Source organism: Hypanus sabinus, chromosome 6 (genome assembly GCF_030144855.1).
Source record: "Hypanus sabinus isolate sHypSab1 chromosome 6, sHypSab1.hap1, whole genome shotgun sequence".
Classification (NCBI taxonomy): Eukaryota; Metazoa; Chordata; class Chondrichthyes; order Myliobatiformes; family Dasyatidae; genus Hypanus; species Hypanus sabinus.
The window spans coordinates 175,423,591-175,447,635 of record NC_082711.1 but is presented as its reverse complement, the minus strand read 5'-3'; the positions used below and the strand labels follow the sequence as shown (position 1 = coordinate 175,447,635).

General features: G+C 39.5%; 1 protein-coding gene across 2 annotated transcripts in view; it reads right to left on the bottom strand.

The window, feature by feature from the left end:
- The window catches only part of med13a (mediator complex subunit 13a), a 192,705-nt gene that overhangs the window by 105,365 nt on the left and 63,295 nt on the right, over nucleotides 1-24,045 (bottom strand). For both annotated transcript variants that reach the window (XM_059973634.1, XM_059973636.1), the window contains exon 5: nucleotides 1,159-1,304. In XM_059973634.1, the coding sequence (XP_059829617.1) occupies nucleotides 1,159-1,304 (146 nt within the window). The remainder of the gene's footprint in view (nucleotides 1-1,158; nucleotides 1,305-24,045) is intronic.

The following is a 24,045-nucleotide window of genomic DNA, read 5'->3' as shown; positions in this document are numbered from 1 at the left end:
GCCAACGTGCCAAACTTCCTTTATAATACTGACTGGCTATGGTGCCATTTTCAAGAAATCATGGATCTGTGTTCTCAGATCCTTTAGTTCCACTGCACTACCAAAATACAGGAAAATCTTCTCTGTCAAGGGATGGCTCCCCTAGAGCCTACCTGGACCAAATCGGCTAAATGGCCTCCTGCTTTCCCTTCTGCTGAGCACTCATAAATAATGTGACTATTTGGTAAAACCAATGGGGCACTTGTCGTGAGTTCCTGAGCATATATACAACCCATTTCCTAAAGAGGTAAATGATGCAATATGAGGAAAAACTAAAAAACAAAGAATTGATGCATCACTGCAAACACATACAAATATGGCTCTTCAGTAGTTATAGAATTGGATAGACGTAGATTATTCACACATTGAGCAAGAGGAAATAAATATGAATCTACAGAATTACAATGAAGTAGGCCAAAAGACACACTAAAAATTATTGTTTTAAATAAATTACAGAAGTGTTGCTAAATTAAAAGCAAAATTTATATTTCAGCAATCTCAGAGTCAGGTCAACAACTTAATTTTGATTAGGAGTAGTAATAGTAATTTGGAAATATCTCCTTTGCACAAGTACTCAAAAACCAATACATCTTTTAGGGAATACAAATTAAATATTCTAAGTGGATGGTAATACGGGGCATTTAAAATGACCAAACAATCATAAAATTACATTGTTAGCTTACTATTCACTTAAAATAAGTTTTTTTTTCTTAAACTTTTTCAAAAATATATATTCCCTCATCTATGACTACATCGAATTATCTCAATGTGGTGCAGAAGACGCTCATTCAGACTTTCTTCTCTGAAAACAGACAAGAATAATTGTTCACTTCTTGTTTATGTATCCCATCAAGGCTACACAAGATCATTAGTTATCCATTAGGAGTAAGGGGAATATTTCCAGAACGTCAAGCAAGTTATCAGTAAAACTGCAACACCCTTGCCAGTATGGGTTGACAGTAAACAGGTGCTGCCTTTATCCACAAGGACATTATGATGGGAGCTGTAACATCTGTATCTACATTCAGTAGAATTTGACCTAGCCATGCATTTTTACCCTCACCAACAAACATACAGGGACCATTCCTTTGAAAGTTCTCACAAATTTGCTTTTCCTACCTTGGAAGGGATTGGAGGATGCCTGGGCAGTAGTAACATGCTCTTCACTCAGACGGTACACTGGTTGGTGCTGGTTTATTTCAACACTGGTACAGACCTTACTATCCCCATGCAAGAAAAATGTGAAGGAACAGGACAAGTGCTCACTAGAGGAAGGAGAAACAATGGTTAACTGTGAATATATTCATCATATATTTTACATATATTGTAAAAGATAATAATCAAAAAGAACAAGTCTTACCTACATTCAGATTTCCACATATTTAAAACAGATTAGAGGAAGTGACCTATGGTTGCCTGTCCTGCCTGAAGCTCTGGCCTATATACACTGTCTGTATGATCAAGGTGGAACTCATTTTCCCTCACTGTACTTTTCAATGAGAACTTTGTTTTAAAAATTACTGCTAACTTAGCGTATTTGACTCCATTCTTTGATAACTGAGAGAAACACATTCAAAGCCTGCAGCCAATTTTATAGATATACGATAGGAAAAAGAGCACAACTCACAGAAACTGACCCATGTGCTATCACTAATAACACATAGTGAATGTTCTTCAAGAAATTAACAGTTGGGATGTAACCCTCAATACTAAACAGGCAAGTAGGTCTAATTAGTTCAAACATCAGTCCTGCTCCTTGCTTGCCATTTTCCAGATAGCCTAGAGCCACTCATGACAGTCCACAATGAGAAAATATACAGCTAATCTGGTTAGGGACACCCCCCCCCCCTTAAAATAAAATTTCTAAGCAGATGGCAAGTGAATGCGCAAACCAGAGAATCAGCAGAACACAGGTAGCACTCATTAACAGTTCCTCACAACTGTCAGGACTGTTGCTGGCTTGGAGCCGAAAAGTAGGGCCAGCAAATCATGCACTCATTACATTGCTGAGACATATTTTATTTAGTATACCATTAGTGGAAAACCTTGGAACATCATTAAATTCTGTTACAGGATTGAGAGTTAGAGATTTATGATTGCTATTATTATTCAGACATTTGCAGTAATTCTGGAATTCCTATTTCCTAATAAAGGAACTAAGACAAATGCCAAGTGTGGGTTCAAATCAGGAATATATTATGTGATAAAAAACACAACAAATAAAATTTCAAAGTACAATTTTGCTATTAAAAGTATGGCAATCAAATCCATATAAACAAATTCACTCAGAATATTGGGATTTCTAAGTACAAAGTATTTGTTCTATTGCACATGAATTTAATTTAACACTTGACCCCTCAAAATATATTAATTACAGATAATGGATAGGTAGGTTGTTAACTGCTTCTAATATTTTCCAGAAGAGGTGGGAGGTCTATTCCAACACCTTCTCCATATTTCAATCAGTAATTGGATATATTTGAGAATAAATTAGATTAATATTCTACTCTAATCAAGAAGGGGGAAGAACACAACCATTAGCTGGAACCTCATTTTATCTGCTAGCCCACGGCCAGTTGTCTTAATGCCATCAGTCCAGATAAACATCAGGCGGACTATAAGGCGACAGACAACACACAGATTGTTGGTTTAAGGAGCCCCTCACAATTTTACAGTGTAGGCTGTCAGATCATATGAGCAATATGTCATTATAAAATTAACTATGCACAGTTCTACAAAGATGATAAGGACTGCATCACCAGATAACTCAAGAAAAAAAAATCAAGATTTTAATAACCACAAAGATTCAGATAAAAGACAGTTTACAGTAATTGTTTTTTCCCCTAAAGAAAGCATCTTCAATATAAGACAAACTGAAGTTTACTGCCATTGCTGCAGAAAACTACCTGTATAATACAGACTCTCCTCCATATTAAAATATCCAGAACAGTAATGCAGGAATGACAATTGAAAAACTGAAGTGTGTAAACCTGATGAGACAGATGGTAGAAAAGTAAAAAAGCTGAATTCTTTTCAAATAGTGAGAAACATAAAGGTGTTGATGTGTGGTGGGGCCTAGGTTTCTTGCACATTTACTGAATATTAACATGCAAGTGCCACAAGCAATTAGGGAAGAAAATGGCACATTAGCATTTATTGCAGACCATTTGAGTACAAGAGTAGATGTTTCTTGCTCCAAATATATTTAACCCATGCAACCATAACTAGAATATTCTGTACTAGTTTGAAAGTACAGAGAAGGGTCAGAGGCACTGATTCCTGGGAGAGGGTTGCATTATCATGTAAAGACCGGGCAAAAATGAGCAACAACTCATGTTTAAAAAGGAGTTTAGAAAACCAAATCGTAACCTTATTAAAGCAAATAAAATGCTCCTGGGTATTGGCTGGATGTGGAATTAATGCTTTCCCTAACTGAGATGTTTAAAGTGAGGGAACACGAGGTTAAAATAAGGGATTGGTCATCAGGAAAGAAATGAAGAGGTCTACTAAGGCTCATCACAGAGTATATTCAATATTCAGAGCAATCAAAAGATTTTTTCCCCTGAGGTACAATGAAATTGAGAGATTATCTGGAGTTTGGAAAGGAAGTACACATAAATGAGTAGGGCCAAATGGCCTTTACCATATTTCCGTTTATGTTGTATGAAAGAGAAATTATGGTACTTTTAAGATTTGGGATTGCAGACATCATTTATTTTATCATTTAATTTTCATAAACTGCTCAAGATTGGTTTCACAGAAATAATATAGGGAACTGCTTTTGTCATGCCATCTGTGAGCATAAGGCCATTCTTCAATGCAAGTTCATGCTATTACTACTTATTTATTTTTAAAACAGTTCCAGAGCAAATCATTTACTTATGGACATCACCATTTCATAAACCTAGTCCTGATGAAGGGTCTCAGCCCAAAATGTCGACCCTCTATAGTTGCTGCCTGAACTGGTGAGTTCCTCCAATATTTTATACTAATTAATGTATTTACATAGTAATACTTACTAATTTGATAAAGTAGTGCAATTTCTTCTGCAGGTAAATACACTTTACTAGAAATTCCCATTTATTAGCATAGATTGAACGTATTTTATTTTAATTCAGCTTGACTTAACAAATTGTACCTTGAATGGAGGTATTTAAAAGATGTGCAATTGCTCAGTTATTGGGAGGTGCTGACACAAAGGACAGTTAAATACAGTTATATTGCCAGTGTAGGAACTAGTTCCTATGTATGCAACAACCAGTTGTTGCTGTACATCTAAAATATAGTCTACACATTGGACAATGAAGGCCAGTGTGTGCCATTTAGAGACAAACAATTGAAATTCCCTATACAAATGTATCTGGAAATAAATGCATTTACAAAATCCACTGACTTTGTTATAATAAAGAAAACATCAACTGAGCAAAACAGTATTCCCAAAACAGCCTTTTACACTGTTTAAGTTAATCAAGTTAGTATCTAGAAGGAAGGATACAATGATCATTAAAATGTTTTCCATAAAATTTACATTATTACCAGCATAATATATTTAAATTATGAAGGTTCACAATAGCTTCAGGCAAAATGAATCAGAGTGTTTGAATTATATAGTGCAATGGATTTTAAAACAAGCACTGGCATTTGACTACACTTAAAAAGTACTTTATTGTATGTTGAATATGTAAAGGACAACTTACTTCACTCTAGCCCCATGTGCTATCATATGGTTGAAGAGTCCTGCAGGGTTAGGTAGATTGCTAGACTTCCATATGCAATCGGGTCATTTTCTGGATGAGAGACCATAACAAGTGGAGTACCACAGGAATTGGTACTAGGGCCCCACATATTCTATATTAATCAATCAGGTGATCATGTATAATATATAAAGTTCACTGACAATATAGCTAGATGGCCAAGGGCTGTGAGGAGGATACAGACAACTAAAGGGGATAAAGACAGGCAATATGAATGGGCATACATGTGGCAGGCAGAATATAATGTGAAATGAAGTCATTAACCTTGGTTTCAAATATAATGGCATTTTTTCATTAAAATGGTGAGAGAATTAAAGGTAGGAGATTTCCAATATCTTTGTATACAAATCACTGAAAGTAATTAGCAAGCAACACATTACGATGGTCTCAAATGCAAATGATTGGAGTATGAGAAGAGACTACATCTAGAATACCAATTACAATTCTGGACTTCCTGCCCAAGGATGCACTTGTGACAGAGCATGTAGTGAAAGTTCACTGGATTGATTTCAGGAATAGTAGAATTATCCTAACAATACCTCCTTGTGCAATTGAATCCTTGATTTCCTTACTTGCACACTCCAGTAAGTTTGGATTGACATCTCCTCCACAATCTCCATCAGCATAGGTATACGACGAGGCAGTGCATAGCCCCCTGCTCTACTTGCTTTACACTTATGACTGTGTGGCTAAGTACAGTTCCAATGCCATATTTTATGTTTATTGATGACACCACTGTCGTAGGTCGAATCAAAGGTGGTGACAAATCAGCATACAGACTGAAAATTTGTCTGAGTGGCTCCATAACAGCCTCTTAATGTCAACAAGACCAAACAGCTAATTATTGACTTAAGGAGGAAGAAATCAATCCTCATCAGAGGATCAGAGGTGGAGAGGGTCAGCAACTTTAAATTTTCTTAGTGTTATCATTTCAGAGGATCTTTCTTGGGCCTAAGCAGGTAACTGCAATTACTAAGAAAACAGAACAGTGCCTCTACTTACTTAGAAGTTTGCAAAGATTCAGCATGACTAACTTCTATAGATGTGTAGTGGAGAATATATTGTCCGGCTCCATCACAGCCTGGTATGTAAACACCAAAGAGTCTACAAAAAGTAGTGGATACAATTCAGTCCATCACAGGTAAAGCCCTCCCCACCATTGAGGATCTACACGAAGCATTGTCACAAGAAAGCAGCATCCGTCATCAGGGAGCCCCAAGACATATGGTCTCTTCTCGCCGCTGCCATCAGGAAGGAAATACAGGAGCCTCAGGATCTACCAGATTCAGGAACAGTTATTATCCCTCAGTCATCAAGCTTTTGTACCAAAGGGATAACTTCACTCAACTTTGCTTGTCCCACAACTTATGGACTCATTTCAAGGACACTTCACCTGGTTCTTTAAATTAATTAATCTATCTATCTATCTATTTATTTATTTATCTATCTATTTATCTATCTATCTATTTATTTATTTATTGATTATTTGCGCAGTTTGTCTTTTGCACACTGGTTGAACACCCAAGATGGTGTGGTATTTGTTGATTTAACTAATTTGATTTATTCTATTATGGATTTATAATGCCCGCAAGAAAATTAATCTCATTGTTGTAGATGGCGACATATGTACTTTGATAATACATTTTACTTTGACATCCAAGTTTGGGAGATCATGGAAAAATCTCCACTCCAACCTCCATACACACTTGGACTGCAAGCTGTGCTGATTAGTCAAATTAGCCACCAACCATAGCCTTCCTTTTCAATACATGTTGCCCATTAAAGTCCTGGTTTTGGAGCACAGAGATGGTGCCTGAAGACAGAAAATTCACTCATTCCCCAGAAAGCTCAGTAATCCAACATAATGTCAAAGGATCAGAAATACCATGCAGTGGATTCTTGATGCAAGTTCACCGACCTCAACAGAGACAACCATGATAAAATGTGAACTCTACTTAGGGGGGGACAAAAAAAAGTGTTTGCAACTTCCAACAAAGACAATGGTATTGTCAAAATGGAAATACAGATGTTGGAATCTGGAACAACAAAAAGAAAAAACAACAATGCCAGGGGAACTTAGCAGGTTAGACCACAAGATCATAAAACAAAGGAGCAGAAATAGGCCATTTGGCCCAGAGTCTGCTCTGCCATTCAATCATGGCTGATCCTTTTTCCCCTCCTCAGCCCCACTTCCCAGGTTCCTCCCCATAATTTCTCCACATCTGTTTTAAATGGACACTCCTCTGTCCTGAAGCTGTGCCCTCTTGTTCTAGACTCCCCCACCATGGGAAACATCCTTTCCACATCTACTCTGACTAGGCCTTTCAACATTCAAAAGGTTTTAACTTGATCCCCTCTCACCCTTCTAAATTCCAGTGAGTAAAGACACACAGCTATCAACCGTTCATATATGATAGCCATTTCATTCACAGAATCATTCTTGTGAACTTCCTCTGAACCCTCTCGAATGCTTGTACATCTTTTCTTAGATGAGGAGCCAAAAACTGTTTACAATACTCAAGGTGAGGCCTCAGCAGTGCCTTATAAAGCCTCAGCATCACATCCCTGCTTTTGTATCCTAGACCTCTTGTAAAGAATGTTAACATGTCATTTGCCTTCCTCACCACCAACTCAACCTGCAAGCTAACCTTTAGGGTGTTATGCACAAGGATTCCCAAGTCGGGGGACGTCACGTGATGACGTAGGATCGAGACGTGGAAATCCAGCTCTCCCGTAAAAAACCAGTAAAATAATGTTTAAGTGAAGAAAAGTTAATACTTTTTAAAAATTACTTATAAACTGCTCAGGATTTTCTTAAGATACGTCTCCTAAACAGAAGCAGAAGAAAACTACTACTTTGAAGACAATACAAGTTGGAAAAGAATCAAGGCCAGTCGCCATGAAAGAGCCTCGGGCTCAAGTGCATTTTACCTCCAGCGATACAGAACAGGAAACTGCGGCAACATAAATCGTTTCCGAAAAAAAAAGAGCAACAGGAATAGCGCATGTGTGAAGGAAGGGGCATGCGCAAACACGAGCAACCCAAACTACTAATCCCAGCTATGATCGGAACTGAAAGTGACAGTGAATATGAGGTGGAATCAGATTCTCTGGATAAATCAGACGAAGATGAAGAGACAAACAAAGAAGAGCAACAGGAAGAGGTTGGAGGTGATATTGGAGACATAAAAAAATCTTTGGTGCAAATAATGCACGAATTAAAAGCATTAAAAGTAATAAAAAAGATATTAAAAATATGAAGATTATGTTTGATAAAATGATGAAAAGACGGGACAAAGTGGACAAGAAAATTAAAAACTTGGAAGAAACAACGGGAGACACCATTGATAGAGTGAATAAAATGCAAGATAATATTTCTGCCTGGACATCAAAAAGAAAATGGTTGTTGGAAAAAGTGGATGTACTTGAAAATTTTAGCAGACGAAATAATATTGTTGGACTTAATGAAGGTACAGAGGGATAGGATCCAATAAATTTTTTTCAAAAATGGATTCCGGAAATTTTGGAAATGGAAGAAGGAACCCAGTTAATTGAAATTGAAAGGGCTCACAGAGCCTTAAGATTAAGACCTCAAGTTGATCAAAACCCACGATCAATCTTGATAAAATGCTTAAGATATCAAGATAAAGAAAAGATCCTGAAGGCAGCTGCCCAACATGCTAGAAAGAGAAACGGGCCATTGATGATAGAAGGGAAAACAGTTCTTTTCTATCCTGATATAAGTTATAACCTTTTGAAGAGAAAGGAGGAATTTAACCCAGCGAAAAAAGTTTTATGGGAAAAGTGTTATAAATTTATATTACTCCACCCAGCAACCCTGATAATTTTTTTGGATGACGGAAAAAGATCTTTTACTGATTATCGGGATGCGAAAGAATTTGCACAAGAACTCCCAAATATTCGCTAACCACAGCCAAAGATTTAAAAGTGAAACAGATTAAAGATGAAGACAGGGACAGTGAATGGAGTTGATGGATGTTTAAGGACAGAAGAATATTTAAATATATTCTTAATTATATGATACAGGGGGAGAAAGGTAAAAATTTCAGAAATATTAATCAAGAGTAGTGATATTATTTTTTCTTCTCTTATATATACTTTTTTATGTTACGGGGAGCTGGGGGAACTTCGGATCAATTGCTACGGGATTCACGTGTGTAATCATGGCGAGTGCCATGACCCGTACAACAGAGGGGGGTAACGTTGTGCTTTTTGTTTTTATTCACAACATTAGTAGGGGGGTATTTTGTTATTTTTTTTCTTTATAATCTATTTTTCTTCAAGCTTTATCTTTCTTTGCCTGGACAATCGGGAGGGGGGAGGGGGGAGAGACACATAGCAATACGGAGAATTTTAAAAAGATTCCCCAAGGGTACTACGAAAGTTGAAAAGTTAGGTATTACTATAGACTGGAGTAACCCTGTTAAAAATAATGACTAATTTACTGAATTTTTAAAGTTTTAATGTTAATAGGCTTAATGGACTGGTGAAAAGAAAAAAGAAAAAGAACTTTAACATACATTAAGAAAATGAAAATAGATATAGCTTTTAGCTGCATTCCATTTGAAAAAATTACTTATAATTTAAGAGATAAATATGAAATATTTCTGAAAATTTGGCGCCCTGATTTACAGAAGATAGGATTAAATATATAGGTGCTCTGAAGATAAAATTATTGGTTATTTGGGGAAAGAAATAAATATATATACTAAGGCTATTATGAACTCCATGGAGCATTTGGGGATCTTCCGATATCCAGGCATTCATTCATTCTTTCTTTTTTTCTCTTCCTACAGGGATATGTTAGGGGGGAGGGGTTGAGGGTTGATAATTTTTTTTCCTTCTGTAACCATTTGAAAATTCAATTAAAAAAAATTTAAAGGACTCCCAAGTCCCTTTGCATCTCAGATTTTTGGATTTCCTCCGTTTAGAAAATATTCTGTATTTATTTCTATTACCAAAGTGCATGACCGTGCATTTCCACCATTGTATTTGATTTGCTACTTACTTGTCAATTCTCCAAATATATTTAAGACCTTCTACAACCTTTCTGTTTCTTCAATACTACCTGCCCCTCCACCAATATTTGTATCATCTGTACACTTGGCTACCAAGCGACCAATTCCATCATCTAAATCATTAATATACAGGATTTTAAAAAAAAGCAGTTCCAAAACCAACCCTTGCAGAACACTGGCAGCCAACCAGAAAAGGATCCTTTTATTCCCACTTGCTGCCTCCTACCAATCAGCCAATGCTCTAACCACAAGAACATAAGAAATTGGAGGAGTAGGCCATCTGGTTCATCAAGCCTGCTCCGCCATTCAATAAGATTACGGCTGATCTGGCCATGGACTCATCTCCACCTACCTGCCTTTTCCCCATAACCCTTAATTCCACTACTATGCAAAAATTTATCCAACTTTGTCTTAAATATTGACTGAGGTAGCCTCCGCTGCTTCATTGGGCAGAGAATTCCACAGGTTCACCACTCTCTGGGAAAAGCAGTTCTTCCTCATCTCTGTCCTAAATCTACTCCCCTGAATCTTGAGACTATGATCCCTAGTCAAATCTCACCTATCAGTGGAAACAACTTTCCTGCCTTTCCTCATAATCTAACACCCTAATCTCTGGAATCAACCTGGTGAACCTCCTCTGCACCACCTCCAAAGCCAATATATCCTTCAAGTAAGGAAACCAGAACTACACACAGTTGCAGCCTCACCAGTACTGTATCCTGTATAGTTGCAGCATTACCTCCCTGCTCTTAAATTCAATCCCCCTAGCAATGAAGGTCAACATTCCATTTGTCTTCTTGTTAACCTGCTGCACCTGCAAACCAACCTTTTGTGATTCATGCCAGTCCAAGTCCCTCTGCACAGAAGCATGCTGCAACTTGTTACCATTTAAATAATAATCTGCTCTTTCATTTTTCCTTCCAAGTTGGATGACCTCACATTTACCAACATTGTAGTCCATCTGCCAGACTCTGCCCACTCTTTTAACCTATCAATATCTCTCTGCAGACTCTCTATCTTCTGCACAATTTGCTTTTCCATTCAATTTAGTATCATCAGCAAACTTAGATACACTACAATTGGTCTCCTCCTCCTGATCGCTAATGTACATCATGAACAGTTGCAAGTCCAGCACAGATCCCTGTAGCACATCACTCACCACTGATTGCCAACCAGAGTAACACCCATGTATCCCAATTCTCTTTCTGTTCATTAACCAATCTTTGGCTTCTTTTTCACATTTTTTTATTTTGTCCCTATTTCTCCAATCTGTTGCGCTCACTCCCTACAATTTTGTTTTAAAGACCCAGTTATGCGATTTGCTAGGATCCAGGTCCTATCATGGTTTAGGTGGAGCTCGTCCCATTGGTAACAGCTCCCTCCTTCCCCAATACTGGTGCCACTTACCCATAAATTCAAACCCATTTCTCCCACACCAATCCTTGCGCCACACATTTAACTCTCCAATCTTCTTGACACTATTCTAATTTGCACGTGGCTTAGGTAGTAATCAGAGATTTCTATCTTTTTGGTTCTGCATTTTAAATTTAGTCCCTGGCTACTCAAATTCACTCAGCAGAACCCCTTTCCTGATTCTAGTCATGTTGTTGGTACCCACATGGACAGCAACAACTGGATCTTTCTCCTCCCACTGCAAATTCCTCTGCAGGTCAGATAAGATGTCCCAAACCCAGACATCAAGCAAGCATGCAGCCTTCAGGACACTCTATCCTTGTGGCAGAGAACTCTGTCTATTCCCCTGACTATACTATCCCCAATTACCACAACATTTCTCTTCATCACCCCCCCAAACGGCTCCCTGAACTACAGTGCAGTCACACCCTCATGTCCCTGACCACAGACCAAATTTGAGGCAATCTAATGGGCATAGCTACCTGCTGAAACAGAGAATCCAAATAACTCTTCCCCTCCCTGATGTGCCACACTGTTTGAAGCTCAGATTCCAGGTCATCAACTTTGAGCCCGAGTTCCTCAAGTAGCCAACACTTGCTGCAAACATGGTCACCAAGATCTACAATGGGTTTCACCAGATCCCACATCATGCAGCTACGGCAAATCACCTGATACTGCATCATTCCTACTTTATTTAATTAGCTGTAATTTAGTGACCTTTTATTCAACCACTACAAAAGCCTCACCTGCGACTTAGCTGTGCCTCGTCACCAAAGTCTCATGTTCCCTCCTACACTGGTCCACTCACAAAATGGCCGCTCTGCTTTAACACTGCTTTATTTTTATTTGCTAATGAATCGCAAATTGAACCTCCGCTAATGCGCCAAGCCCTGCAAAACGCTTGTTTTTTTTTACTCTTCTCCCCAACCTGTGCAAGGCTCTCTCTCAAAATCAACTGGTCCGCCGCTAATGTCAGCAACTTTCCTGTAATACCATGGGCTCTTAACTTGGTAGCAGCCTCATATGTGGCCCATGTCAAAGGCCTTCTGAAAGTCCAAATAAACAACATCCACTGCATCCTTTATCTATCCTACTTGTAATTTTCTCAAAGAAGTCCAACAGGTTGGTCAGGCAAGAATTTCCCTTAAGGAAACCATGCCAACTTTGTTCTATCTTGTGCGTTCTTGTTAGGTGGCATTAGTGGAGGGCAATGGGCAGATGGCAGTTATGGTAAAGGACAATCATCCGGACTGAATGAAGGGACTCAAGAAACTGTTTCCATCCACAGATGCTGCCTAACCCAATAAGTGAAAAGATTTAACATCGATGGTTCTAAAATTATCCAGTCAAACCAGCTGTACAGTCTAGACTTGTATGCAAGATGAACAGCTGACTGAGGCCTTAGAGCCATGCCTATAGAATCATGTACAAATACAAAATAGTGTTTGGCCCTTTATTTTAAAACCAAAGATATTAAGTACAATAGTTTATTAAAATCTTTATTCACAGCAGAAATTTGAAACCAGAGCACCTAAACTTAAGTTCTCATAAATTTAAAACAGCCAATTTGAAAATCAGCATACGTAAATGAAGCTAGTTTTACAAGCTTTCTAACTAATTGAAATATACGCTTGTGCCTTTATCACCAGCTTACTACACTTACTAAAAGAGGGTGACTGGCCTGAGAGCACAGCTGACCTTAAAATTAAATGTTCACTTATTTAAGTCTAGGTCAATCTTGTTTTGTAATTTTAGTATTATTAAAGCATTTTAACATTTTTTTGAAGGGGATGTGGCAAAGACTGCAGTTTAAAAAAAAAATCACCTTTTCAATTCCAACAGCTTATAGGCAATTTTTTTTTAAATCGTGGCATATTCAATTTGCATGTTCAAATGCTGATTGCACAATCCTTTTGTAACTGCACAAGAAAGGAATAGTGATCAGAAGTGATGACATTTAACTTGTACTGCAGATGGCTTGAAATTAGATCTGTTAAAGTGCTGGATAAACTCAAGAGACTTCAGTAGCTTGGTCACATGATAGTCCCTCAGAATAACATGTCCCAGAAGAGGCCACAGGGAGATAAAATTAGCACTTTAGACCACAGCAGTTCTTTAAGGCAGTAGCATATTCATTTTTCTTAAGTCTCAAGAGGTCAAGGAGGTGTGGGCAAGAAGTGATAAAAATTCATTTTATCAATCACTGCTTTAATAAAAGCAATTTGTAAATTACTATCGAGGGATATAATGAACAGACTTTTTGTTAAAAACCCCAGTGAATTCTACATTTCTCACTTTGCACTGCAAACAGTTTCCAGATTATTGACACAAAGGAAATGGTGGACCACAGAAGCAAGATTTCTTGTTACTTAGCTGTTGTGGAACAACATGCTAACATTTTTCACCAGCGCAAGCTGGAGTGATGCCAATAAACTGCATAATTCAGCAAAAACGCTGTTCTGTTTTTATTAGATTCAGTACTTTTGTGCTGGCATGGCAATATGGCCAAACAGTTAAAAGCCTTTGGTGTTATTAGTAGTTGAATACTTACCTTCTCTTCCAAACTTTCCTGATGTACTACACTGAGCCAAAATGCTTGCTCTCTGGTTACAGCCTAACTACAATACAACTCAACAGCAAATGCAAGCCACTTTCTGCTGCTTTGAATAAATGTAAGGTGCAAAACTAGACAACAGAAAATATAGTTAAAGCTTCAGGACAAAGAACAGATGATAATCGCCTATATTCACAGAAGATTCCAGTGGAGCAAAGCATAACCCTGCTAACTAGCTCTAAAAGGACTTGCCCAAGGTTATAAAATTGCATCTAGACAACACCACCTTATTTGTTCAGAGTCAGAATCTGAATCAGGTTTACTATCACTGGCATTGGTGTGAAATTTGTTAACTTTACAGCAGCAGTACAATGCAATCCATAATAAATAGAGAAAAAACTGAAAATATACACACAATTTAAAATAAGTAGTGCAAAGAAACCAAAAGTAGTGAGGTAGTGTTCATGGGTTCAATGTCCAATTAGAAATCCAATGGCAAAGGAGAGGTAGCGGTTCCTGAATTGCTGAGTGTGCACCTTCAGGCACCACTCCTAAAGACATTTTGGATACCATGGAGGCCAGTACCCATGATGGAGCAGACTACTTTTCATGTGCACAGATTTCATTCATTTAGCAAGAATCATTACTGACAAATTAACATGCACATTTCAGAATACAATTTTGCAAATTGTGGTCTAACTGGTGGTTGCTTAACTGCAACCATGTTACTCTATTGGTGTAGAAATACCAGTTTCTTTGTAACCAAGTGCCAGGTGGGGGTGAACACTGAACCCAAAATTTCAACTTGGGTCAAAACTGACACCCTGGAGAATTTTTATTGTAAAAGCTCTGGACAATATCAGGAATTTATCATATGGAAATCCTAAAAACAAACCACCTCATATTTTGTATCAATATTATCCCTGAACAAATGTTTGGACTAATTGGGTCAGGACTGACCATAGACATTATGTTCTAGCTGTCATATGCAAGCCAGGGCACTATGATATGGAGAGCAAGGTGTTGTCCATGCTGCAGGCTCCCCTCTCCACACAGATGATGAATCCAAAAGAATGGCAGAGACTGATAAAGTTTGCCACCAGCTATGTCACAGGGGTTGCCAATCAGTGTTGAACTCAACATAGGACTGCCTTAGAGACTCCAGCTTTGGATGTTTCCCTCTGTGGTTTACTCCCAAAGCCTTCCCCATGAGTGGGTATAACCACAATGCAGCAGATATTTGAAATCAGAATTTAGCTTCTTCTAGATGACCTTCTAACCATAGGTGATGAGCCCCATCTGCCTGGACTAAGGCCTATATATTAATTATTTGACCTCAAAGTTCCAATAACATGCAAAGTTACTAACAGAGGTATTTTCCCCTTCATTCTCCCAAATCTGGCTGAACACACCAGCCAGGACCTTCAGCATCTGGTTACATTTTCTATCTACCCGCAACCTCAGTATCACCTCATTTGGATCTAAATTTTTCAAGTCCACAAAGATCCATCGTTGACCAGTTTCTCATCTACATGCTGTGTCCCTGGCCTCACCACAAGAACAATGTGTACAACTGATTCTTTCCAAACTGTCAGACATCCAGTATTGAATAGGAATTCTCTCCAATACTGGAAAGACCAAGCCATTTATTATTCAATCTTTACTACAAACTTCATCTATCTTTCAATGGCAAAAATGAACAATAGTTCATATTTACTGTTATTATCAACCCAAAGTAAGTTTCACATCATACATCTGCACAGAATAGCAGATCCATTTGCAGCAGCATTATGGCTCAGTTTTTGTGTGGCATAAACAGAACCATGCATTTTCTATCTCAGTACACAATCTCCCCCTCTGCAATAACCATAAACTCCACAATCCATCATTTCACATGCACTCATCACTGTGTACAAATTTTCAAACCTTTCATGGACACACAGACATTCCCCCCTCCCCCAAAGACACTTGCAAATCTCTACAGCTCTACAATGGACAGGATTCTGACTGGGTGCATCACAGCCTGGCATAGAGTCTCCCAGTGCACAGGATCATAAGAGACCAATAAGGGTTGGAGACTCAGCCAGTGTCATCACAAGTACAACCCACCCCACTATCAGGACATGCCCTCTTCTCATTACTACCATTAGGGAAGACCCACATTCAACAATTCAGGAACAGCAGATTCAGAACAGGAGATTCATCTCCTCTGCAGGTTTCTGAATTGTGTCATACAAGTCAGTGATAACAAACAGGAGGAAGTCTGCAAATGCTGGAGATTCAAGCAACACACACAAAATGTTGCTGGAACACAGCAGGCCAGGCAGCATCTATAGGAAGAAGTACAGTCAAAGTTTCGGCCCGAGACTCTTCGTCAGGTCTTACTATCTCTTCTTTCAGTTAGTCCTGATAAAGGGTCTCGGCCTGAAACATCGACTGTACTTCTTCCTATAGATGCTGCCTGGTCTGCTGTGTTCCATCAGCATTTTGTGTGTGTTGATGATCAATAGGATTCTGAAATTCTTCACCAATGTAACTGAAGCTTAAATGATCAACCTAATTAAGTTTTTATTGTTAAATCAACTAAAATTCTGCAGCTGTGAAATGGTTTTGAAAGCAATTGACCTTAATTTGAATTTTCCCAAACTAAATCTAACATGATGCGAATAAACTCCCTTCCCCAAAGCCCTAACTACAAGCAGAGGGTTAGGCCTGTAATGCATTCACTATGTAAATATTACCTGCTACCACTGACATGAAAAGATAAACAAGTAATTCCTTATCAATTTGTAACTCATGGCCAACACCAATATTTAAGAGGTTTAAAAAAAATGCCAATGTCGACTTTTTGCAGAAGTTCTTTTTAACCACAAGTATTTGAGCAGGGTTTCTTGCAGTAATATGAAAACTGTTCTCATCAGCTCTCATTCCAGTCAACAGAAACTGTAAGGTAACATTAGTACCTTTTTAAAAAATTGTTACTCTTCAGATCAAATATTGCCAATAAGTAACAATTCAACCTCCAACCATCAGAACAGGGTCCTTTCCTAAAAGGTTTCCTTAAAACTACTTCAAAGAAGCTTCTGCAACCAGATAACTGACTACAAAATCTAATTTTTGGCATTTAAAATTAACCAAGTACACAACAAAATTAGAACCAATGTGCTTGAAATAACATCACAGATTAGCATCTCTCAGATATTTCTGATAGACATGACCCAGGCACAATTGCCATCAGTAATAAGCAAAACCAACTGAGCCAAGGTCCACATGTGCAGCTGAAGCAAACCTCGACATTTCCAGGTCAGTCGAAAGCTCTTAAACCCAAACCAGTAACTCCTTTTCTCTTTAAATTGATGCAGCATCTCTTGAAGATGTCTTTGATAGTAGAAAGGGTTGCGCAGGGTGAATCTACAACCGTCTGAAAGGTTCTCTGCGAGGCCATGCATTGGAGCATCCATACTACATTGTGACGCAGTTTGTCTGTACACCTACAGAAATTTGCAAGTCTTTGATGCCTCCCTCTAGAAGTGCCAGACATAAATAACTTAATGTGAACTGTAAGTATTTGCACATTAATGAATTAAATTCTGAATGGTACTTGCATTTCAATTAAGAGCACATCATAAACAATATACCAAGATTGGATTTTAACAAACTGTGGTCCAAAAATTTAACATCTGGTCTCCTATACAAGTTTTACAGTCTATTTAAGTGAACATTTAGAGGAAGATTTCGGGTTCCACTTTAAAATCTCATGTGCATGTTCTAAAAGAATTGGTCAAATTAACTTTCCAGCTACCACTAAAAGAACAAGTTCCTCACCCATCTTGATGAAATGGCAGCAATTATTGTAGAGGCATTTATGGTAACTTACCAAAATTCTCCCCATTCTGGCTCGCCTCTTACGCCTTTCTCTTCTCTCCTCATCTGCCCATTACCTCCCTCTTCTCCCAAGGTCAACTCTCCTCTCATATCATATTCTTTCTTCAGCCCTTTACCTTTTCCACTCCCAGTTTCTCACTTCATCACCCCTTCCTCACCCACCTTCCTGCTCACCTAGCCTCACCAATCAACCTGTAGCTTGTAGTCCTTCCATTCTCCCCACCCCACCTTCTAATTCTGTCTTCTTCCTTCTTCCATTCTATTCCTGATGAAGGGTCTCAGCCCAAAATGTCAACTCTTCATTTCTGACCTGCTGAGTAGAGGAGAGGAGCGGGGGGGGGAAGAGGAGAGGAGCGGGGGGGGGGGGGAGAGGAGAGGAGCGGGGGGGGGGGGGGAGAGGAGAGGAGCGGGGGGGGAGGAGCGGGGGGGAGGAGCGGGGGAGAGGAGCGGGGGGAGAGGAGCGGGGGGAGAGGAGCGGGGGGAGAGGAGCGGGGGGAGAGGAGCGGGGGGAGAGGAGCGGGGGGAGAGGAGCGGGGGGAGAGGAGCGGGGGGAGAGGAGCGGGGGGAGAGGAGCGGGGGGAGGAGCGGGGGGGAGGAGCGGGGGAGAGGAGCGGGGGAGAGGAGCGGGGGAGAGGAGCGGGGGAGAGGAGCGGGGGAGAGGAGCGGGGGAGAGGAGCGGGGGAGAGGAGCGGGGGAGAGGAGCGGGGGAGAGGAGCGGGGGAGAGGAGCGGGGGAGAGGAGCGGGGGAGAGGAGCGGGGGAGAGGAGCGGGGGAGAGGAGCGGGGGAGAGGAGCGGGGGAGAGGAGCGGGGGAGAGGAGCGGGGGAGAGGAGCGGGGGGAGAGGAGCGGGGGGAGAGGAGCGGGGGGGAGAGGAGCGGGGGGGAGAGGAGCGGGGGGGAGAGGAGCGGGGGGGAGAGGAGCGGGGGGGAGAGGAGCGGGGGGGAGAGGAGCGGGGGGGAGAGGAGCGGGGGGGAGAGGAGGTGTGTTTTTCTTTGTATTCTGGGCAGGTCCTGGCAGATGGGAAAACAGCAAATGTCATGCCAATATTCAAAAAAGAATGTAGGCAAAAGGCAGGTAATATAAGCAGCTTAACACCTCTAGTCTGGAAAATGCTTGAAGCCATCATTAAGAGAGAAATAGCGAGACATATGGATACAAATTATTCCATCAGCCAGACGCAGCAGATTCAGAAAGAGCAGGTTCTGTTTAACAAGCTTCCTGCAGTTCTATAGAGGTATAATGATAGAGAGCAATAGGTGGACGTTACATACTTGGATTTCGAGAGATGTTCAATAAGGTGTTGCATGAAAGACTTGTCCATAAGAATGCATTGTGTTGTGTTAGCATAGACAGAGAATAGAAAGCAGAACATTGGGATAAATGGGTGTTTCTCTGGTTGGCAAAGTCAGTAATAAATGGAATGCTACAGGAGTGCTGGTCTTGCAAATGTTTACAATTGTTTGGAAAAAGAATCACAGTTGCTGATAACACTAAATTGAGAGGAAAAGCAAATTGCATAAAGGATGCACAGAATCTAGAGATTATAGATAGGTTAAGTAAATGAGCAAATGGAATACAGTAACATTGGTAAGTGTGAGGTCATTCATTTGAGAGAACTACGGAATATCAGATTATTATTTAAATTCTGAAACATTGTAGTATGGTGTTGTGCAGAGGGTCTTGGGAGTGCTGGTGAATAAATCGCACAAGGCTATCAAGGCGGTAAATGCAATATTGGCGTAATGCGCACAAAATGCTGGAGGAACCCAGCAAGTGAGAATGGAATAAGGAGTCAATGTGCCAAGATCCTTCATGTACCTGCTTTGGAGGAGATGCAGAGGAAGTTCATTAGATTGATTCCACAGATGAGGGTTTGAGTCACACTGGAACTCTGAAGAATGAGGTAATCTTGTAGAAACATACAAATTATGAAAGGGACATAAGGTAAGTGAGCAAGTGTTTCTAGATTAGAACTAGAAGAATAGCCTCAAGATTCAGGACAGAGATAAGGAGGGACTGCATTTCCTGGAGTTGTGAATCTGCAGAATCATCTGCCTCAGGGAACAGTGGGGCTAGCTCATTAAATACATTTAAAACACAATTAGATAGATCCTTGGGTTAAGGGGAAAAAGGCAAGTAGGTGGACCAGAATCCACAGCCAGATCAGCCATGATCTTACTGAATAGCAGAGCACACTCAACTAGCTAAATGGCCCATTCCTGCTCCAATTTCTTAGTGGCAACTTCTGCTAAAAGTCTAGCTAAAGGTACTCCCAGTGATGTTTGATAAGCTGTTTCAAAATATTAACCCTGCAGTGATAATGAATAAAACATTTCCAAGTTAAAAAAATGCATCATTAAGGTGGGTTCATATACATTTTCCACTTTGGTTGTAGAAAAGTGGGTTTGGGAGATAGTACCAGAATAAACTAAACAGTCCTCAAGTTATGAACGTCCGACTTACAGACAACTTGTACTTACGAACAGAGGGAGGAGAATATCGTCCGCCATTTTAAGTCGGATCACGACACCGTCCGCCATTGTAAGTTGTTGCCGTTAACACAGTGTTGAGTGTGTAACTTCGTATTTGGCTTAAATATTTCTTAGCAAGAGTCACCCTGATCCCTCTTTTCCAGTCAGCACCATCCCCACTTGTCCCATTTAACCTGTCTCAGTGCAGGTGTACTTCAGGACCTGGAGCGCTGCTGCTGTATTTTTTTTATTATTAAGTGTGATCATGAACAATGCCCAGATCAGAAATGTGATCAAGTCAACTAGTTCCTAAGGAGAACTCTGATAGGCCAATCAGATGGTTCACTGCTGCTCAGCAATAGAACATAAATCCGCAGTTTTCTATTCCATTGACAGAAAACGATCACAACTGAAAATAAAGCGGAAATAATAAAGCGATTGGGAAGAGGTGAAACGCCATTGGTCGTTGGAAAAGATTTAGGCTACAGTCAGTCAACAGTAAAGGATAAAGTGAGAATAATGGAGCATGTGAAAGGCCCTGCCTCGATGAAAGCTACGATTATAACTAAGCAATGCAGTTGTTTAATTATGGAAATACATACATCTCTTAAGTGTTTTATATGCATAGAAAGGTAAAATATACACAATATACTAAGATAAACTTTTGACTAACCACTAAATAATACCGGATGTACCTGTTCTGACTTATGTACAAATCTGACTTAAAGACAGACTCAGGAACAGAACTCATTCATAACCCAGGGACTGCCTGTACTGCATTTTGTTGATGGTGCAAATACTTAAGATTATGAGGCATTAATCAAGATAGTTTGACCTGGATGGCATCAAGCTTCTGAAGTGCTGTTGAAGTAATGTGTATTTATTGACACTCTTGAGCCCCATTAGAGGCAAAATGCTTGGGGCAACAGAAGGCAAATCACTTACCACAAAGTATCCAGTTTAGTCTTATAGCCACAGGATGTATATAGCTTAACCAGTTTAGTTTCATTTCAATGGCAACATCCTACTTGTCAAAGCTTAGGGACATTAGTAATGTTGAAACCACTTAATATTATGTGAGTTGTTGGAACTAGTTATCTAAGCTAATGACAAACCTGATTAAAACACTGCTCTCCTTCACACTACTCCCTTAAGTGAGTGTCCCCCCCCCCCCAATCCAAAGGATGCAAATTTGCATGGTTCAGCATCAGATCCAGCTGGACCATAAAGCAGATATTAGACCCTACTCTCATCTGTCAAATCAGTTCATTCTTGCAAAAGTTCACCTTACTGAAGTGACCCTCAGCTTCTTTTCCCTACAACTTAGTATTCTTAAACTTTGATAGTGCCTCCAACACTATCTCAAAAAAGAGCATCAACAGCTCACAGATGCTATGATGACAAGAGTCCATCTACTCTGCTTCGTCCCTGCCTTCCCAATCATTAACCTCATCTTCCTTCCCACTCTTACCCCCCCCCCACCACAATCCTACTCCCAAATTCAATTTTATTCTATTTTCTACTTTGGTTCTTGGGCGTGATCGGAATTGATCTCTACCTCCCCCAATTTTACTATCACTGGAAAGTTACCATATTCAGTCAGCAAATTAAAGTAGATACTTCCTACTACTTGGGTTCTGTCATCCTCTATTTCAAGTCACCCGTCCCCTCACAATATTTACTTTCCTTCAATGCAAACAGCTATCTTATCTCTTCTGACCAAGTTTTAAAAGGCTTGCCCAATATCCTTTGAAGTTCCTTAGCCTCTTCAAATGTTCAAGCTTCCCATTTAAGAAAGATAACCTATCAAATAACCTTCAAACCCATTCCTCCATTCATCAAAATCATCCAAAACTTTGTCTCTAGTTGCTTTTTAAAAACAGCTGTGGACAGATTTTACTTATTGCTAGTATACACTACTTAAAATTTAACTTTTTTGGCATTAGACACATGATTTTTTTTTAAAAAGTTGATAGCCTTAACAGAACCCAACTCCAGAAGAACAGCTACACCGGGGTAGGCAACCTACAGACTGCAGGGTTTTCTAGCATGCATTATTCATTAATTTGAGGCAAAGCATAACTAGATGTATTTAAATTGGTATTTCCCATATTTCAAATTTTTTTTTAAGGCATTTACCTGGCCCACCGTCCACTCATTAATACGCGATCCAGCCCACAGAGGTAAAAAGGTTGCCAAGCCCTGAGCTACACACTTCAAGAAAATCTGGTCAGCATACATCAGACACCTTGCCACACCCTTCAGGCATTGAATAGGTCTACTTTTTAAATTCTGTCCAAACACAAAAGGAACACATTATCTGCTTGCCCTTTCATGAATGTTTCTAAAGAGCTGAAGTACTAAACATCCAAGCTTTCTGATGTAGAGTAAATTGCAATCTATGAATAAACCAATTTGGTAGATTAATTGGTTACAATTGTTTGTGTAACTGATATTAATCTTCGAAAATTATGGGTGTGTACTAGAAATTTCAGCTGTGTAATCCAGGAAGAATAAACAGGTTTTATAATCACAGAGTGTAAACATCCAGAAGAGTCACATTATCAGCAAATTCAAAGCACTATAGTTAGCTTTTCAAAGTTGCTTTATTTATATATATATATTTCTACAAATAAACTCTTCTAAGACTTCTAGCTGAGTACAGGTATCGACTATAACAGATGTTTTGATGACAAACTAGCATGTCTAGTCTGGTGCCTGAAGAAGATGGCAGAGTTTGCCATCGAAACGTCAGTTATAATCGATACCTGTACCCAACTGGAAGCCTGAGAAGCCTTTATTTGTCATATATGCTGGGAAAGCACTACGATGGTTGATTGATAAGTTTGTGGCCTAAGGTAGAAGGAGTTAAATTTAGAAAACCTAGCACATTTATTTGTCAACATAGTCCCCTCCTACATTTACACACTTAGCCCAGCAGTTGCGGAGCATACGGACCCCTTCTTTGTAGAAGTCGGCGTCCTGGACCTCCAAAAAGTGATTGATCAGCAGGGGTGATAAGTTCATGGCCTAAGGTAGGAGGAGATGAATTATACAGCTCTTGTAACATGCACATGCAGTTCAACTCTGAGTGATTATGCAGGAAGTTTGAAGTTAATAACTTTGTGGTATTTCTGTTTCAGATAATTGAAAATTGCAAGTAAGCACTGTTTGAGGAAATGGACGTCGGCCTTCGTACAGTCATCCACTACCTCGGTCTCAAGGGGTTATTACCCAAGGAGGTCCACTAGGACATGGTGGCAACACGAGGGGAGGGTGAAAAATAAATGTGCTAAATTTTCTAAAATTGGCTCCTACCTTGGCTACAAACTTATCAATCACCCCTCATAGATCTTTTTCAATATATTTTGATTATGAATCTAATATTGCTTCCAGTGACAAATATTACTCAAGACAGATCTAGTTCCATCAGTTACAAGCTTCTTTATTAAATTGCATTACTTTTGTTTAAGTATAGTAGGTCCACTAACAGCATTTAAATACTAAAGATGCCCAATATCTCTCACTCTCAGGCACCAACTCCCATCAGCCAGCAATCTGTAAAAGCACCTCTCTGGAACTGCAGCTAGCTGGGAGAATAATCTCCTGTCAGCTAATTTTGGAGATTATTTATGATTATCCTGTCCTGCCAATAAAGTTGATTATCAACTTGTACTAAAATGTTCAGTGATTAGGATTGTAGAGAATATACTTTCTATTACAGAAAATCAGCTAAATATTTCTAGAATTTAGCACATTTAGTTTGTCAAGATATTTTGGAACATGTACTAACGAATCTCCGAAACAGTTATGAAGGGTAAATATTGCTTTCTTTTAGAAGGAAGTGTTCAAAAAGAAAATCAAGCCACCTGTTTGATCAACATCCCGTG